At 37.2% G+C, this 13,875-nt stretch overlaps 1 protein-coding gene across 1 annotated transcript in view; it reads left to right on the top strand.

Annotated features, from left to right (window-relative positions):
• The first annotated feature begins 11,305 nt into the window (after positions 1-11,305).
• Positions 11,306-13,875, top strand: part of ahcyl2b (adenosylhomocysteinase like 2b) — a 46,521-nt gene continuing 43,951 nt past the window's right edge. The window contains exon 1 of the mRNA XM_010864894.4: positions 11,306-11,708. Coding sequence (XP_010863196.1) covers positions 11,379-11,708 — 330 coding nt within the window. The 5' untranslated portion in view covers positions 11,306-11,378. The remainder of the gene's footprint in view (positions 11,709-13,875) is intronic.

The following is a 13,875-nucleotide window of genomic DNA, read 5'->3' as shown; positions in this document are numbered from 1 at the left end:
CTAAAATAAATACAAATATCCATGAATACATTACAGTTGAATAAATCCAAATAAACTTTAATACAATAAAACCTAACAAGAATGCATTATGTTGTCCTAAATGTAATTGAAATATTGTGAGATGGTTTGAACAAATGTAAAACAAATTTGATTTGGGCAAGTTGCAAGATACAAAACACATTAAAAGCCCTAAAACCCTGTTTACATCTAATGAACAGTACTTAAAGGTCACTTTCTTGAGGGATATTAATGTCCCTTTATGTTTACTTTAATGTAATATCGTGTTTTTTTCAACAACAACAAAAACTTACTGCACAGGTGACCAAAGAATGGTACAATACTGAACATGTAGCCTACACACCAGTTTGATCTACAAGACAATATCTGCCTTGTAATTCAGCTACTTGCAAGTACAAATGATGTGTGTTTTTCATTGTTGTGGGAACACAGTAAAGGTCATGGAAATGCAAGTTTCTCTGTTGAGCTAAGCAGAATGGTGAAACGTTGCCATAGTGATTGATTTCTACCCAGACAAGCCCCAGGTAAGAGAGCAGCCATTGTCAAAAGCTTCAAACAAAGCATTTAATTTTGTTTGCCAGTTGGGAGGAAAACAATTGTAAATGCTTCCTGGGTAAATAGTCATTCAAAATAAACAAGGCAGGTCAACTATGTGTACTGGTATCTACCTCTTTCCCCAATACATTAATCTTGTTGGCCAATCTTTATGTTCTCCTGACTACCAAAACAATTTAAATGTTTCTACCTTTATTAAGAAGTAATAATTTTCAATAACGGCCTGTTCACAATACACATCCTAAAACAACATATTCTTAGGTAGGATAAGAGTTCAACACAAAGTATAGTATATTAAAGTAAATAAAAACAATAGTAAAATAAAATACAAATATAGCAGGATTTCTAAGAAATGTTTTTACAAAGAAGACACGTGAAATCTTCAGTTACAGCTCTAAATTCATTCAAGGGCACAAGGCATTCAAGCGTGAGTTCACGTCTGAGCACAGCTCTTGTATTTTATCATATTCAGGTCTAACACCTTCCACACCTTATCACTACACATGATTTAACCGTAATTCACCTTCAACTATAGCTTTGACAAGCTGCTGTCACAATTGACAACAGATACTAAATCAAACAAAAACACTTTTTTAATTTTTTTTTATTTGTTTATACCCAATATTACATACATTCCCTTTTTGTATGTATGTAATAGGACAAGTAGGAGTGGTTTTGTGGTATCGCTCACCCTGCTTATTCGTGATTAATTTAGGATTTTGACAAATCTGACAACATTTCCAGACTCTGTTGAAATCATGATTTAAGTCACTTAGGGTTAGAAACCTTAACTTAAGGATTATTTAATTGTTTTTGAGCTGAAATCCTTTGCCTACATTGGCCCACTGGTAAAATAAATGATTTCCAGATTTCTGAGCATGGTGTGTAGTCACGCTGTGTGCTCAATGTTTAAAGGCGCGTGAAATAAAGGAAACAACAAAAATCAGTGCTAGTTTCCATTTTGTCACACATTTTTAAAAAGCTCCCAACCTTGTTGAGTAACTCTATCATATGTCCTAATCTGTTCTCGAAAGTTCACAGAACTTGTATATTCATACCCAAGCCGTAAACACGAATGGAATGGCTATCCAGTGTCATCTGTAATCTTGGTGATCTGGTCCTACCTGTTTATCTACCCACCTCGACAACAGTCCTCAACACCAGAAACAGCAGGGTATGTCCCCCCCCCTCACAGGGTTCTAAACAGCACAGATGATAAAGTGCAGAATCATTGCCCGGAGAATCATTGCCACAGATATGTACAGATTGACATCATGGCATGTGTGTTGATTCATATTTCATACAGCCTTTCCAGCATACCCCAAATAGTCATATCTAAAATGTTACAGTCATATTATACAATAATAAGTGTGGATTGAGATTGAGCAAGCTCAAGTTCATGTTTTGCGCAACACTATAACCTGAAGACCCATACGCGAACATTGGTGTGACGTCAGAAAGAGAACTGTATGTGCCTCTGTCTCACAAAACTAAGAGTTTCATGATTACATTATCCCATAATCATTTATCTCCTTGTTGCAGGAAATGTGCTGGAGGTGCTCCTGATAAAAGTAAATACATGCCATAATTAAGTAATTAAGACTAATGGTGTCTTAACAAAGATATAAAATCATTTAAAGACAACTAGATTTCAATCTGGTTAGAAAAAGGTGTGTAACAGTCTTTTAGTAGGAAATAATCCTGTGTACACAGACTTCTGGTAGCCACTGACCTACACATTTTATGTGAGAATGTGTCATTCACTTTAACAACAGAGCTGCCACTGACCAGCCAGCCACTGGACTGCAATGCTGGGTGAGGCTATTCGAACAAGCTAGTGAAACATAACGTATTGTATGCCTTAAATCAAATGAATCAAATCACACAAAGCAACTATTTAAAATAACCACCTATGGCCAAGAGGGGTGTGTGGTAACAAATCAAGCCAAGTTAAACAAATCAAGCCAAGCAATTTCCATGCAGTTCGATTCATTTGAGCTGCCTCATGGCCTGGCCAACTTATCATCATTGATGGCAACCACAAATACCATATTTTATCTGAGAATTTTAAGGAGAATGTGAGTCCATCAGTCAAACAATCTGCAGCTGAACCAAACATGGATCTTGCAACAGGATCCATTACACACAAGCAAAGCTGTAACAGAATGGATCAAAAATAGAATATCTGGGATGGCTTCAAAACCCAGATCTAAGTCTTATCAAAATGTTGTGGGGGGTCTTGAAGCAGGCCATGCATGCAAGAAAGACCTCAAACATGACACAGTTGTAGCAACACTGTAATAAACAGTGGGCAAAATGTCCTCCTAAACTGATAGACAGTTAGAAGAATTGGCTACATTAAGTTATTTCAGCCAAAGAGGGCAACATCAGCTATTGAAGACAGGGATGTACTTGTTTTTTTACTCACTGTGAAACTGTATTTCTGTAGTTTTATATGAATAAATAATTACAAATTGTAATCTTTCAGCATCATTTGTTAAATGAGGTTACCTTTGTCACTCACACCAAAATCACAATATATTGCATTTGGAAAGTATTCAGATATTCACTTTTCCCACTTTTTGTTATGCTAATATAAAGTGGATTTAATCCTTTTTTCAGTCTTTATGAAAAACCCCACAATGACAAAGCAAAATATAAATATCGGAGTATTTAATATATTTAAACCCATAAAATCAGTACTTTTTTAAAGCTTATTTGGCAATATTTACACACAAATACACACCTGTATTTGGGAGGTTTCTCCCATTCTTCTCTGCATTTTTCTCTATTTGTAAAAGCTCATGAAAAGCTATTGTTTTTTTGTTTTATATGTCAAACCATGTGTACGCTTGCTTCCATGCACATCCGTGTCTGACAGGGCCGGGTCATTCCAGTCCTTGGGAAGTCCCTTTGGGAGTACACCCTGCTGGACGTTTGCAGTGCAGCCACTGATAAGAGCAGACATTTGTACAGTGTATATACACTACTGTTCAAAGGCTTCAGATCACTTTTTTGAAACTAGAACACATTTTTGGTCCATTAAAATAACATAAAATTGATCAGAAATACAGTGTATACATTGGTAATGTTATAAATGACTATTGTAGCTGGAAATTACTAATCTTCAGTGGAATATCTACATTGGCATACAAAGGTCCATTATCAGCAACCATCAGTCCTGGGTTCAAATGGCACATTATTTTTGCAAAGCCAAGTTTATCATTTTAAAAGCCTAATTGATCATTACAAAAACACTTTTGCAATTATGTTAGCACTGCTACAAACAGTTGGGTTTTCAGCAGTGCTAACATAAGAAGCCAAAAATGTTTCCTTTAGACTAGTTCAGTATCTCCAGCATCAGTGTTTGTGGGTTCGATATCAGGCTCAAAATGGCCAGAAACAAAGTACTTTCTCCTGAAAGTCATCTATTCTTGTTCTAAGAAATTAAAGATATTCCATACATTATCATTAGAGTGTCTAGTCTGAGAAACAGACGCCTCACAGTTCCTCAATTGGCAGCTTCATTAAATAGTACCTGCAAACAATAGTCTCAACCTCAACATTGAACAGGTGACTCCGGGATGCTGGCCTCCCATATGGAAAGTAAATACATTTTAAATATATTTTGTAGACATTTTGTGAAGACTATACCCCCTGCTGCCTCTCCCCCCCCTGCAGCGGACAGGCTCCAGCGTTCGACGTCACCGCCGTTCTGACACCACCGTCCATCTCATTGATGCATTTCACCTGTGTCTCGTCTTAGCGCACCTGATTCTCATTCTCATCATTCCCCCCAGTATATATATTCCCTCTGCTTCCCCTGTCTTTGTGTGTTATTGACTCTCTTAGTAAAGTATTGTTAAGCTTCGCCGCTGTCTCTTCAAATAAAGAAAACAGCAAATACGTATCGCTTCGTTCTCCTGCTACTCCTTCACTTGAAGCCTGACACATTTTGGGATATATTTAAAAATAACAAGAATAGCCCAATTAATGTAATGTATTTTAGGAAAAGTTATAAATACATTTAGAAATATATTACCAAATGCATATAAAATGTTGTGGATGCATTTGAAAATGTATTAGAAAATACATACTAAGTATATATTTCAATACATTTTGAAAATATTTTTTTAATGTACTGTGGCATTTGGCAGGCCATGTCTCAAACTCGTTAGGTTCGGCTTCTAAGTCAAGTGTGCTAACCATTGTTCCAAACAAGGTTATAATCGTTAACGAAAACGAACGAAAAAACGAAAACTAGGTGGGAAAAAACATTGTCGTTAACTGAAATAAAAATAAAAACGAGGCATTGTGGTTGACAAAACTAACTAAAATAAAATTATAGAGTAAATGTTCGTCTTTGTTAATGTCTTTCCTTTTTTAACGCTATTTAAAACACGCAGAGTATTCGCTCAGCTGTGTTACCTTTCCCTGCTCTCCCTTCGTCTCTATGTCACTCACATACACACACCCCTCCCCTCCGTGCACACCGCGTCTCCATGACATTGAAGCAAGTTCGCGAAAGGTTGGTATCTCGTGAACACCTTTACACAATCACACATTAAAAAGTGGTATAAAAATATTTTACATTCTGAATATAATTTTGTCAGTGTGTTAATGTCTACCCGAGAAGCGATTGCGCCTTCTTTAGAAAGTGATTCAAATATTAAATAATGTTATGTCATTTTTACTTTTACACTGAATGTTTGCTGCTTCAATCCAGATGAGTATGCAGAAGGCTATTGTATAAATTTAGAATAGGGTGTGAAAATTGTACAGCTGTGGTATTTGTATAGAGTGTGAATTCAAAATTTTTGGTACGGCCTGTGGATTTTGTAAGAGGTAACATTAACTTTATAGGGATTTCCATGGGGTGTGAATTTGGTAGGCCTCTAGTGTGTTAAATGTGTATATTTTGTGAAGGCGTGAACCATATTTAATATAATAAAGTTCTGTGTAACATTATTAACAAAGGAATTATTTTAACTATCCCTTTCAGATACTTTTTCAAAACATTGAAGCAAATCTACTAAATAGCGATCAGATGGCTAAAAACTTCATCTGCATTTTGAGTTCTATCTATTTATGCTCTTGGCAAAGGTCATAACAAAACTAGTGCTATACATATCATAACACTTTGCCCCTAAACAACATAGTTTTTGTTGAGTTATTACACAATACTTTTACTGACCTTTTTGAATCTTGCCCCTGACAAATAGCCCATATTACCAAAAAATACTAAAACTAACACTAAAACTAATAAAAACTAAACTAAAACTATGCATTTTCAAAAAGTAAAAAATAAACTAAACTAGCAAACCCACTTTAAAAACGAATTAAAACTAAACTGAATTTGAAAACAAAAAGTCAAAACGAAATAAAAATTAAAACTAATAAAAAATGCTAAACTATAATAACCTTGGTTCCAAACAGGGATCTCTCTTTTAGAGGGGCGAGTTGTGGCCTTACCAAGGTTGCTACAGTACGTTAGAGCACTGTTTATTGGTGACTGCAAGATGAAATGCATTTTGTAAATGGTTATCTATATATATGCGTGTATTTCAACACCTAAATGTGATGACCCTGTCCTATTATTGGCCATAATTCCCACTTCAAGGTATGATCTCAAGCATAGGTTAGTTAGCTGGCGTGTGTGTGTGTGTGTGTGTAAAGTGGAAGATTATGACCCCTTAATTAATATGGCTGTTTTTGCATGTACCGCCCCATAATTGCCCCTCTTTGCTTTAGTATGCATCATTGTATCAGTATTGATTTCAGCAAAGACCCGTCTCTGGGTTACACCTAAGGGACCCCCAGTCCTTGCCAGGCCCAATATCCACTAAAATCTGAGGCCTCTAAGGGAATAACACCTGTGTTTAGCTGTAGAAGATATCTTGGTCTCCATTTGTGTTCCTTGCTGAAATAAAGGTATAATCATTTTCAGGTCTGTTGTAAAGTGATAAAATATAAGTCTAACTGTCACCATTCAGTGAGGGCAGGACATGAGGCATAGAGCTGTAGAACATCCTTTTATTAACTTTCTTCCTGTTCAAATAACAGAAGGAGAGTACAACTGTGAACCGAGGAGCAGCAAAACACACCTACAACTACAAACAATTACCAACCAATGAGAGCAGAACTAATGAAACTTAAATAGATTCCAAGAGGCACCTCTGAAGTCAGGTCCTGACTGTGTCCTCCAGGCACATAGAGATGCCTAGAGGCGCCCCAGCCAGGACTTATGTGAATGTCATTTTGCGCAGTGAACATTAATTGTTTTGAAATACATTTGGACAAAATAGAAATGTATTCATACATTTTGACCTTAATTTTGGAGTAAAAGGTGAAATACATTTTGATACCTGAAAGGTAATTTGAATAAAGTTAAATGAATGCATACATTTTTAAATACATTTCAGACTAAAAGGTGAAATACATTTTCATACATGAAATTAATTTTGAATAAAGTTAAATGTATTCGACATATATTCAGCATACATTCTACATGCATTTTACATAGCAAAAATATATTTTTCGTATGGGCTTCTAGACAGAGTTGCAAAGAAAAAGACATATCTCAGACTGGCCAATAAAAAATGAACTCTGCCTGGATTGATTGATAGATTTGCACTCTTTTTTATGAGACAATTTTCTATGGCATAGTTTTTAAAATCCTTGATGTTTCTACAAATTGGAGTTCACCTGTGGAAAATTCAATTGATTGGACATGATTTGGAAAGGCACACACCTGTCTATATAAAGTCCCACTTATTGTCAATGTTTTGTGCTGATAAGGTTAACTCTAATCTATGCAATTTTACATCATCACTGCCAACATATAGACAGTAGGTCTAATAATTTACTGCAGAAACACGCATCTACATGTTTACACAGCTACATTTGATGCCTCATGGCCTACAGCTCCATCTAGTGGTTTTATTGGGAAGTGACGTTAAAAAGTTGACTTCTGAACATTCCCAGCCTAAAATGTATCACATAACATTTACCTTAAATATATGGGCCCACAGTGTATTGCATTAGGACCACTGGAATGGGTGCATTAGAAAGTGCTGTTGGGTATTAGACCACTTAGAGCAAACAGTCCCCAAGTAATCACATTTTCTATTTTGCAGTGCCTTTTTGGTCCCTAAGGACTAACCTACACTGATGCGCCAAAACAGATCTACTGTGGCACAAGTAACAGAAAATGTTAATGATGGTTACAGGAGGAATGTGTAACATCACACAATGCATTGCAGCGTACTGCGTATGGGGCTGCGTAGCCGCAGACCTGTCAAGAGTCCCATGATGACCCCTGTACCACCGCCGAAAGTGCCTACAATGTGCATGCGAGTGTCGGAACTGGATGTTGATGCAATGGAAGAAGGTTGCCTGGCCATGAATGTGTGCAGCGTTTACCTGGGGAAGTGATGGCACCAGGATGCACTGTGAGAAGAAGACAAGGCGGTGGCAGGAGTGTGATGCTCTGGGAAATGTTCTGCTGGGAAACCCTGGGTCCGGGCATTCAATTTGACACGTGCCACCTACCTAAACATCACTGCAGACATCACTGCTGGACCATAATAAATATATTTTAATCTCTCATAATTTAATCTCTTTATCATTATTGTTTGTATTTATCATCATCAAGTTGTATTTATATGATTTAATTTGTAACCCTATATGTTTTAATAATTGCCCTTTTAAAAAACAGCAAGATTCCAGAAATTCATCATATTCAGGAAGTGTGATTTTTTTATTATCTGTGGTTTAATGGTTTGTTTAATTATTTAATGTTTTGTGATGTTACTTAAGCTGTCAAATAAATGTCCACCAACTTAGGTTCAATTATAGAGAAAATGTACATATAACAAAAATATAAACACAACATGCAACCAGTTCACAGATTTTACGAACATTTTAGAGAGTTGCTAAAATTGAAGTCAGGTACACCGCCGTCAGGTCTATCTAAACCCTTCTGAGCATGACAAGCATGAAAATGAGCTTTTCCTGATCGTTTTTGCAGAACCTCTTCAGTTTTGCAAACTCCCTGTTTAATCAGTTGTCCAGGTGACTGGTCTCAGCTGATCCTGCAGAACAAGCAATATCTGGAAAATCTGGGCTACCATGGTTACACGTGGTCTGTGTTTTATGTATCTAGTTAGATATACACCCAAGTTCGCGTAAAATAACCAGCTCTGGTGGAAAGCCCTGCAGACAGCATGCCAATTATACATATCATCAGAACTTGTGTTGTGTGGCAAGGTTTAGAGTAGCCTTTTACTGTCTACAACAGAATGTGTAGCTGCATAATTATTATGCTGTTTAATACGCTTCTTTATATGCCGCAGCTGTCAGGTAGATGGATCATCTCAGCAAAAGAAAAACTCTTATTAATAGGGACGTTAACAAATGTGTGTAAACAATGTGAGAAAATTATAATTTCTGTGCAAATGGCCCATTATTGGGATTTTATTCTATTTCAGGACCAAGATGATCAGATTCAATTTTGGCAACGAGTTGTAAAAGTGGCACTGTTGAGCCAAAATGGTTCCCAAAATTGTGTCCTATGTCATATATACATGCATTCATGCATGTTCTCAAAATCACTCACTTTCAAACTTGGAATGTTATGGCTGATTCCACTCATAGGTTATGCTCTTATAAATAACATATTACACATCCAGACCAAAATGGGAAGTTTAAAAAGTAGTTCATTGCAAATTTCCTTTAATTCATCTTAATGTTGGGTTTATTTTTTTCGTTAAGTTTACACATAGAAGGCAAAATCTTCATTAATTGATTAACTTTCATGGTAGCTAATCTCCTTCACCTACAGAGCTACGGCAAATTTAGTCTCCATGTTTGTGATTTGTTAAGATTATGCCATTAATGCATCGGAGAATGCACGTGAATAGAAGTCCCTGAACATGACCAATAGGTTTTGGAAAATTAAGGTCATGTTTTCAGATATTCAGGTACATTTTTCATTTAAAAGGGGTTTTTTGTTGGCTTGTTAATGCTGGTCATAAAATTTGAATATCATCAAAAGGTTTATTTATTACAGTAATTCCATTTAAAAAGTGAAACTTGTATAATGTATACATTCATTCCACACAGACTGATATATTTCAAGTGTTTATTTCTTAAACGTTTTATGATTATAACTGGCAACTAATGAAAACTCCAAATTCAGTATCTCAGAAAATTTGAATATTGTGAAAAGGTTCAATATTGAAGACACCTGGTGCCACACTCTAATCAGCTAATTAACCCAAAACACCTGCAAAGGCCTTTAAATGGTCTCTAAGTCTAGTTCTGTAGGCAACACGTTTCATGGGGAAGACTGCTGACTTGACAGCTGTCCAAAAGACAACCATTGACACCTTGCACAAGGAGGGCAAGACACAAAAGGTCATAGCTAAAGAAGGTGGCTGGTCACAGAGCTCTGTTTCCAAGCACATTAATAGAGAGGCGAAGGGAAGGAAAGGATGTGGTAGAAAAAAAGTGTACAAGCAATAGGGATAACCGCACCCTGGAGAGGATTGTGAAACAAAACCCATTCAAAAATGTGGGGAAGATTCACAAAGAGTGCACTGCAGCTTGAGTCAGTGCTTCAAGAACCACCATGCACAGACGTATGCAAGACATGGGTTTCAGCTGTCTAATTCCTTGTGTCAAGCCACTCATGAACAAGACACAGCTTCAGAAGCATCTCGCCTGGACTAAAGACAAAAAGGACTGGACTGCTGCTGAGTTATGTTCTCTGATTAAAGTAAATTAAGCATTTCCTTTGGAAATCAAGGTCCCAGAGTCTGGAGGAAGAGAGGAGAGGCACATACTCCAACATTGCTTGAAGTCCAGTGTAAAGTTTCCACAGTCAGTGATGGTTTGGGGTGCCATGTCATCTGCTGGTGTTGGTCCACTGTGTTTTGAGGTCCAAGGTCAACGCAGCCGTCTACCAGGACGTTTTAGAGCACTTCATGCTTCCTGCTGCTGACCAACTTTATGGAGATGCAGATTTCATTTTCCAACAGGACTTGGCACCTGCACACAGTGCCAAAGCTACCAGTAACTGGTTTAAGGACCATGGTATCCCTGTTCTTAATTGGCCAGCAAACTCACCTGACCTTAACCCTATAGAAAATCTATGGGGTATTGTGAAGAGGAAGATGCGATATGCCAGACCCAAAAATGCAGAAGAGCTGAAGGCCACTATCAGAGCAACCTGGGCTCTCATAACACCTGAGCAGTGCCACAGAATGATCGATTCTATGCCACGCCGCATTGCTTCAGTAATTCAGGCAAAAGGAGCCCCAACTAAGTATTGAGTGCTGTACTTGCTCATACTTTTCATGTTCATACTTTTCAGTTGGCCAACATTTCAAAAAATATTTTTTTTGTATTGGTCTTAAGTAATATTCAACTTTTCTGAGATACTGAATTTGGGATTTTCATTTATTTGTCAGTTATAATCATCACAATTTTAAAGAAATAAATATTTGAAATATATCAGTCTGTGTGTAATGAATGAATACACACAGACTGATATCACTTTTTGAATGGAATTACTGAAATAAATCAACTTTTTGATGATATTCTAATTGTATGACCAGCACCTGTATATACTAACAAGCCAACACAATTAATTATTCATGAAGTAATATTTAGAAATATGAGCTTTTATTTTGAAGGTTTCTTTAATTACCATAGCCAAGCGACGTCATACTTTGTGTTGCTGGCAGAATCCTAGCCACCTAGCTGCTAGTCGTGTTACGAAAAAGACTTGTGAAATAGCAGCGATGTCAGTCCAGGTTGTGGCAGCAAAAATGGCCGAGGTCGAACTGAAAGATGTCCCCAGCAAAGAAGTAACACCTGAATCTCCTCTGACACCAAAGACAGATGACAAAGGGATTGTTGAAAACGAATCCAATGCTGTCGTTACTTCGTCTACGACCCCAACTACGGAGCCTACCGTAAAAGCCGGGGATCCAAGCCCAGGTTTTCTCACCCCGAACCCGATTAAGATGCCGCAGGCGTCCGCGATGAAACGGATAGATCCACAACAAAACGGCGGCGAAGCTTTCGTAAATCGCGACGGTACGGTGGCGGAAGCACCACGATTGAAAAAGGTGAGCAGAAAGGTGATTTAGATATTCAGTTACGGCATTCTGTTCCGGGCAGCTGCATTGGGTTTTTGTTTGCTGTTAAGCTAACGTTAGCTAGCCAGCAAGCTGGAAATCTGGCATTGTGTGACGATGCGATGGTTGTGCTACTCTACTAAACGTAGCTTGCAACGGTACAGTATAGTTTTCCAATCACTGTAATGTTTCCTATCTTTGTGATAACTTGTCAGATAAGTCGTTTTATTAAACATAACAGTAAGTAAGGTTTATATACTTTCATATTTTTTTGTGTTTATGGACGCAGACAAAGACACCCATTTTTCATGCTGTCTCTTCAATGATATTATAGTTAGGTGATGCGTTAACGCGTCGATTTCTGTACGCTGTCGTGGCGTTGTGAGAGATGACAAGGTTGAGTTCACTTACATGTGACCAACACAAAGTAGTTGGTGCTAACTAATGTTTAACGATGTGTTTTAGTATAGCTTTATTTCTACTTAAGGGTTTTTGCTTATGGGTGATTTTAAAGGTTTACGTTTCTGGCATAATTTGCCGTGAAAATAAGATTAGAATCATTTTCATTTATATAATTTAGTGTAATTTGTTGCCGTTGTGACATTTGTCAGACATCAAGGCATGGTGATGTTAATGTTAGTTAACTTAAGAACATTTTGAAGTGATGTATATGTATTCGAAGTGATTTTGAACATTCTCCTTGACCGAGGGTATTCAACTCCTACTCTATGAGGTCCAGAGCCTGGTTTTCTATTCTACCTTATCATTAATTGTACCTGTCTGGTGTCCCAGACCATTATTCAGGTCTGAATAATTAACTAATTAGAGGGTTGCCTTGATAAAATTGTTTAGTTTAAGGGTCCTAGACATTAGGAAGATGATCAGAATTTGCAAGGGTTTCTAAAGCATGTTTCACAACTTCTTGACTATACATCACAATACATGTGGGCCTTTGCTTTTATTTCGTGTTCCTCCGCATACTGGTCAATTAATCTCTTATCTCTTCAGTGTTTCAAAGTTCTAATCTGAATTTAAAAGAATAATGGGATCAAGGTTCAGAGAAAATAAGTTATCTGATAAAACTTTCCTTTGAAGGACTCGTGTAGACTAGGTCTCTCAATAAATTGTTGTTTATAATGTATAGCCTGTGATTGCTGGCTGGAGTATGTGAGTTAAACTGTCAGATATCCTAACATTTAGGTTGGCATGAAAATCAAGTGCTTAGCATTTAATAATGTTGCATATAAGCTGTATAAAATAAAATTCCAAATGTGCTTTGTTAGAATAAAAAAATAGAAGACTACGTATTTCTATATATTATACTAGTATAATATATACTAGTACTGCCTGTACCAGTGAAAACGTTTTCATGGTCAGCTGAGACATGGGTAGGTGATGTGTTTTTTTGTTTCTAACATAGCTGGGAGAATCATGCCTAGGTTCCCCTATTCATATTATTGGAGAGGTCTGCTAGTGGATAAACAGAAAATTCAAAAAATATAAATTCCTCAGAAGTACATTTTAATGTCAGTTGGGGTTTCAAAAGTAAGCATGTTGATGCTGTAAACAGGGTGCAAAAAGTTGAAGAGTTTAACTTTTCATAGGTATGTCAAAGTTGTGAGACAAATGAAAATGTGGCCAGGTAGGCTGTAGGCAGGGATAGCTAAGGGTCATCAGTCTAGGTTGTCCTGAGGTTGGTTAATAGGGCTTGTGAGTGAAAGACAATGAGAGAGAGACTTTTGAGAATTAGAGAGAGCCAACTAAAATGCAACCAGACAGATAAGTCAGGAGAAATTCCTTAGCCTTCTGGCACATAGGCTATTGCAACATAGATACAAGGGACTGAGGCAGGGGAGTCTGTGGTGCTGTCTGAAGATATCCCCAGACGGGGCCAACCATGCAGGATTTAACCCCACCGACTTTGCCCACTACAGCCTCAGACCACCAAAGGGCCATGAACAGACTACTAACTACCCAGAGACAAGGCTGAGTTTTCCCCAGAGTTCTCAAACCCTGTGAAAGGCTGTGAGAAATCACACACAAACGACCAAACGTAGGCTATTTTCTGTTTTGTTTTTGCAAATCTTAGGTTTATTGTCCATAACAATTAATCATATTTTTGGTAAACTATTATTTTGTAGTTAATGAAATTCACATT

This window comes from Esox lucius, chromosome 23 (genome assembly GCF_011004845.1).
Source record: "Esox lucius isolate fEsoLuc1 chromosome 23, fEsoLuc1.pri, whole genome shotgun sequence".
NCBI classification, from domain to species: Eukaryota; Metazoa; Chordata; class Actinopteri; order Esociformes; family Esocidae; genus Esox; species Esox lucius.
The sequence above is the reverse complement of the archived record's forward strand: the minus strand, read 5'-3'. Positions and strand labels throughout refer to the sequence as shown.